Here is a 6,000-nt window from a genome sequence, read left to right on the forward strand (position 1 = left end):
ATGTAAACAGCCATTCCCTTCCCCACCTGGATACGTCATCCATTCAGCTGTTAAAACTAACTTTGAGGCTTCATACTTGGTTTTTCTTTTCCTTTCTTCCACATCACTCCATCAGGAGGTTCTATCAGACGTACCTGTGAAGTCCAAGTGCTTCCATCCCACCATCGTCCAATCCACTACTGAGTCTCAGCCTACAGTACCTTCAAGGAGCTTCAAAGGAGCCGCCCTTCATTTAACTCTTACCATCTTAAGTCTCCACAAAACATCCTTATTCAAAACAAAATCAATCCTGGTCTGCTTTAAATAGCCTATTTTTCCAGTGTGCGTTAAATAAGATCTTAATTCCTGACCTCGACCTAAAAGCTCCCCTATGGACCCTGTCTATAATTCCATGTCTTTCCTCTCTCTTCCCTATTCTTTCTCTTTTTTGAACAAAACACATCCCTCACGACCTCTACTAGGCCTTTCATCTACTCTTCATTCTGAAAACACGTCTTTCCTCAGACACAGAGGGTCGTTTTCTCCTCTTTAAGTTTTATTAACTATTACTTGCTCAGACAGCTTCACTGACCAACACTGGAGCAGCAGGCTCCATCCAAACCACATTTATACGATCCTCTACTATCATAATGGTCATAACTGGGCATAGCTCAAAGTGCACCTTATTGCAGCTTATTAACCTGGGAGAATTTTAAGGTTCTGTCCCATAGCTTCCCACAATACATGGTAAAAACTTAATGCATGCATTAAATAAGTCAATTATCTGCCACCGCACTTTGCTATCAACGATGCAGAAGAAAATTTTATCTATGACGTATTTTGCAGTAAATAAACCCATAAAATATTCCTAAAAATTTTCAACATTTCAGCAATCGCGCAAACTATTGAATTCCTCCTTAAATTGCTAAATATTCCATATAGACAGAGATTTGGGTTTTTTTTTTTGTTTGTTTGTTTTTTGTTTTCCTTCTCCAAATTAGTAGCGTGCAAGTGGAAAGGGGGTTTACAGGATTTAGCACCTGTTACATCTTCAATCAGTTGAGAGGTGCGTATGAACCAGACACCACATGGAAGACGTGGCCTTTCTTTAAGGGACTGTAAATGAAACCTTAAGTTTAAACTCGAACTTCCCTAATCCCTAATAAAAAGCCATTCACTTCGTTAAAAAATAAAATAAAATAAAAACCTGTAAAATAATCTACGGCCAGGAGGGTAAGTTTAACACTCGTGAGAAGCAAAGAATCCGATTTGGAAGGCCTCAGAAAACACAGGTGTACGGGGAAGTTTTCTATTAGTCTACATGTAACGGGGGGAAAAAAAAAGCAGGGCACACCAGTTCAAAGACCAGTTCAACGATTAAAATAATGCACGGTTCCAGCTTTGGCTATCTTGAATGTGGACATGAGGTGGGAGGAGAGAAAAACAGAGCCTTAGGACCCCTGTTCTGCGCTTCGGCCTCCACCACGGGCATTCTGAGTAAATTGCACCGGTCTGTGCGTCCGCCTATCCACCACCGCCATCCCTGCAAGAACAGCTCCCCGGGGTACTCACATGGGCTCAAGGGTCTTGCTGAGCCAGGATTTGAGTGCCTCGAAGTTTTCAATGATCATCTTAGAAACCATCCACCGCGGCCCCAAGGCCGGTCACACTCCTGCGCTCGCCCAGGTCGCCGCCGCCGCCGCCGCCGCTGCCGCCGCCCCCTCCTCCGCGCGCCGTCCGCGTGGGCCGCGGTGGGAGGTGCCGGTGGCAGGTTCCCGCGAGCCGCGGTCGGCGAGCACCTCGGCGGGGACGCCGCAGGCCACGCGCCCACCCGGTACCGGGAGCTTCCCCCTCTGAGGACCCCGGCCCAGGCTGAGGCAGCAACCGTTTGCCGGGCCCTCCCCCCTGCCCCGCTCCCGAATGAATCTTCCCGAAGGAGAGCCAAATCGCTTAGACCAGGGCTTTTCTCTCAGCTTTGGGATTAGGTGCTTGTTGGCAACGCGGCAGCGCAGACGTGAAGAAAGCGAAAACGAAGGGCAGCTCAATGGGAACGGTTCGGGGGTCTTCCCGGCTTCCAGCACCCCCAAGAAGATGGCTGCCGATAAATCTCGCGAGAATTAATTGAAGTCTCGCGGTGCGTCCCAGAGCACGATGGGAAAAAACGCAAGTTCGGCCGAGTGTATGCTGGGCAAATACGGCATTATGTTTTGTACTTGCAAGGGTTGAGGCTTTAGTCCCTTTTATTGACCTTCGTAGTGAATAACCACAAGCGCCGTCTTCACAAAAATGGAATGGCCGTCGACTTCCAGATCTTGTCCTCTAAGAGGATTGTGCTTGTCAGCACGAGTCAGAACCTGCAAGATGGAAGCTCCTTGAGAAGACGGCCAGCAGTATGCAGCTTTCCTGCACTGTGCAACCTGCCTCGGTTGTCTCAGCGCCTTCCAGAACAATATTCTGTGTGTGCTGCCAGTGCACACGATGGATAAACAGACTGGTCTAGTCTAACCCACTAAGGCCTCCAGAGCATTAGTGTTCTTATCTCAAAGCACTTGACTTTTTGGCAAAGGTGACCTATGGATGCCCCCAAACTAGAATGAGTAACCTCAATGATTTCCAACCTAGCTAAAAAGCAGTTTTGTTACATTTAAAATTCTGTTCTTTTAGAAAAGATTCAACTTTTCTCCAAGTAATTACAATGTACCAAAGCAGAGCATTCAAACCAGCAGCCTATATATCATGGACGGTTCAGCAAGTATACTACCAAGACTAGTAGGCAGTGGACTACAAGCGAAATGAAAATTAATTCGCAAGTCTAAAGACAGGCCAGTGAATCATAAATTCTTGATGAGACAGAATTTAGAATATGCAGGAGTGGAGTGTCCTTTAAGCATTAACTAAGAAAGATTATAAAATACAAAGCTAGACATTTGCTCTAAAATACAGTATCATGAGTTAGACGTTAAATAGATTCAAGTTAATAAGTAATCAGGGTATTGATTAAGGTGATCTAACTAACTGAAATACGGCAGATAAGAAAAGACAAATATTTAGAATTCCATTTATAGAGGTTGCTAGAGTCCCCGGAGATACAGAATGCAGAACTGTGGTTGCCAGGAGTCAAAGACAGAACTAGGGGCAGAGAGGGGGATCTTGGGAATTATGTCTTAGTGATACAGAGTTACAGTTTGGAATGATAGAGTTCTGAGATGGTGTTGGTGGCTGGACAGGTTGACTACACATGAAGTTGTACATATGCAATTATTAAAATGGTAAACTTTAGGTTACATATAGAATATATAAATAATATACTACTGAGAATCCTATGTTTCTGTTTAAAAGCACCATACCCAATATTGTTGATGAAACAATATCGAACTTGTGTTCACTGGCACTGTAACACGTTTGAACAAAGCCCATTTATTCATTTTTTTAGTATAAAATACATCAAAGCCTTCTTGTATGTTGGGACCATAGCAAGCACTTCCCTGTTGCATATGGAGAATGGAGACATTTTAAACAGTAAAATCACCAAGAAAAAAAAGTCTCATAAATGAAGAAAATAAAACATGACAACAAATAGACCACAAAATGGGTACTTGTTTCCATTGTGAGAACTGAAAAAAAGAATGAAGGTATCCATCCCCTTGTCCAACTTCAGCTGAGAATATAAACGCCGTTGGACTTGAATTTCTAACCTCTCTGCATATGGCCACAGTGGACCGTAAAACCACCACAAGTGTTGGGTTTGGAGGTTACAGATATTCTAAAGAGTAAGAAAACTCACGAATATAGAATCCATTAACAGTAAGGATTGGCTGTAATCTACAAGACAAAATGAAGCCTTCTAGGAAATGTTCCCTCACTACTGTTCCTCCCTCCTTCCACAGCACAGTGCTTGTTACTAGTCTGCAGTTACTCGCTGCTGCTCTCAAGCTTCTCTTGCTTAGCCATGGTTATTCAATCTGTACCACTTCATTTTCTTTAGACCCTTCTTCAAAGAGAAAGTTGACTGTTGCAGTCATCAGAACTACTCAGAGAAGACTGACTACCACCAGCACGAACATTTAAGTATTTGGTATGTTGTTACTTCACATTTTCCAACATGTATTGGTCTTTCCAGACGCTGTCACCATTAATGTTCTTCTTTTTGCACAGAATAACATTCCTCATTGCTCACATTCCGTTTCCTTGCTGACAGCCTAGACTAGTCTTTCCGTTTCTAAATGTAGAATAGAAGCTAAATATTTCTTTTAGTTTTCTAATTTTCCCCATCTCCAAACTTGCTGGGTTAAATTCATTCCCTTTTATTATTCTTGATTTAGCATAATTTGAAACAATGAAAAAGAAATGTTAAAGGCTATTTGTTCCATTTTCAGTAAGAGAAACTGTTTCAGCTGGCCATGGTAAGGATACATTTTCTACAGACTTGTATCTTTTTGTGCTTTCTTGTCTTGTGTTGCTGGGTCTTTCCACTGCCCTGCCCCCAGGGAGCATTCTCACTGGTGTGGTTAATTTCTGTTCTTTGGGACAAATAGTGGAGTAGAGACTGAAGGAAAGACCATCCAGAGACTGCCCCACCTGGGGATCCATCCCATATACAGCCACCAAACTCAGTCACTATTGCTGATGCCAAGAAGTGCTTGCTGACAGGAACATGATATGGATGTCTCCTGAGAGGCTCTGCTAAAACCTTACTAATACAGATTATGATGCTTGTAGCTAACCATCAGACTGAGCTTGGGGACCCCAATAGAGGAGTTAGAGAAAGGATTGGAGGAGATGAAGGGGTTTGCAACCCCATAGGAAGAACAATATCAACCAACCAGATCCCTCAAAGTTCCTAGGGACTAAACCACTAAAGAGTACACATGGAAGGACCCATGGCTTCAGCTGCATGTGTATCAGAGGATGGCATTGTCTGGCATCAATAGAAGAAGCTCTTGGTCCCATAAAGGCTTGATTACCCAGTGTAGGGGAATGCCAGGGTGGTGAGGTGGGAGTGGGTGGGTGAGAGGCATCCTCATAGAAGGGGGGGGTGATGTAAGAGGGGAGAACTGGGAAAGGGGATAACGTTTGACATGTAAATACATAAAATATCCAATAAAAGGGGGGGAAAGTTTGTTCTTTCAGCTCTCTCTCAGTTGATAAATATAGTCTTATTACTCTCAGGAGTGGTTGCAGAGCAGTCTGCCTTCTTTTTATCCCGAGCTGCTGAATTAGTTAATCTCCACCCTGCCCCTCAGAAACCTATCATCTCCACAGTGTGCAGTGTTATTACCACACTTATATTCTCGTTTATTCATAACCGGGTTATGACCTTCATTTCAGTGCATCTGTTTGTCTCTGACTACCCCAGTACCACGCTGATTTATTTACTGTTGTGTTAATGCCTCTTCTCTACACTGCCTTTTCAAATTAAACCTGGTCAAATGAGGGCCTCTGACCTTCTGAACATTTAGATAGCAGGCTTTACGAAGCACAGCAGAGAATGTAGACCATTACAGCAATGCACACAGGAAGGCTCAAGCACAGCTTCTTTAAAGACATAATTCTTTTAGATGATTAGGAAAACAGAGTGGTTACAAAACGTGGCCACATGAAATCAAATACGGACCAGAACATTTCAGGCTTAAAGGATAACTTGCAGAATGTTCCTGATACTAATAAAAGGCAAGATCTCTAAAAATGTGCAGGAAGTGGCAAAATGTGAAGTTTGGGTGGAGAAGGGGAATGACTGTGGTCAGATTTGAAGGTTAAAAAGGGTAACTAGTTTTCCATGGACTAGGATATGGTGAGAAACTATTGGAGGCTTTTCAGTACTGCAGGGCAAACTACAGTCATGAGATCTGTGCCTACTGCTCAGCACTTACGTCTGAGAATTTCAAAATAAATTCAGAAAACAGGTAAACTGTTCTTTGGCATAAGAATACCAGAGTTTTTGTTTACCTAGAAATAATATCAAGGGCACATTAAGAAAGAATATATTTTTCTTCTCATGTTCTTTTACTTTTATTTTTTATA

At 43.0% G+C, this 6,000-nt stretch overlaps 1 protein-coding gene across 5 annotated transcripts in view; it reads right to left on the bottom strand.

Annotated features, from left to right (window-relative positions):
• RBM26 (RNA binding motif protein 26) overlaps positions 1 to 2,034 on the bottom strand; it is a 69,000-nt gene extending 66,966 nt beyond the window's left edge. For all 5 annotated transcript variants that reach the window (XM_080917142.1, XM_080917141.1, XM_080917140.1 and 2 more), the window contains exon 1: positions 1,552 to 2,034. In XM_080917142.1, coding sequence (XP_080773268.1) covers positions 1,552 to 1,622 — 71 coding nt within the window. In that variant the 5' untranslated portion in view covers positions 1,623 to 2,034. The remainder of the gene's footprint in view (positions 1 to 1,551) is intronic.
• Positions 2,035 to 6,000: the final 3,966 nt, after the last annotated feature.

This window comes from Micromys minutus (genome assembly GCF_963924665.1).
Source record: "Micromys minutus genome assembly, chromosome: 5".
Lineage (NCBI taxonomy): Eukaryota > Metazoa > Chordata > Mammalia > Rodentia > Muridae > Micromys > Micromys minutus.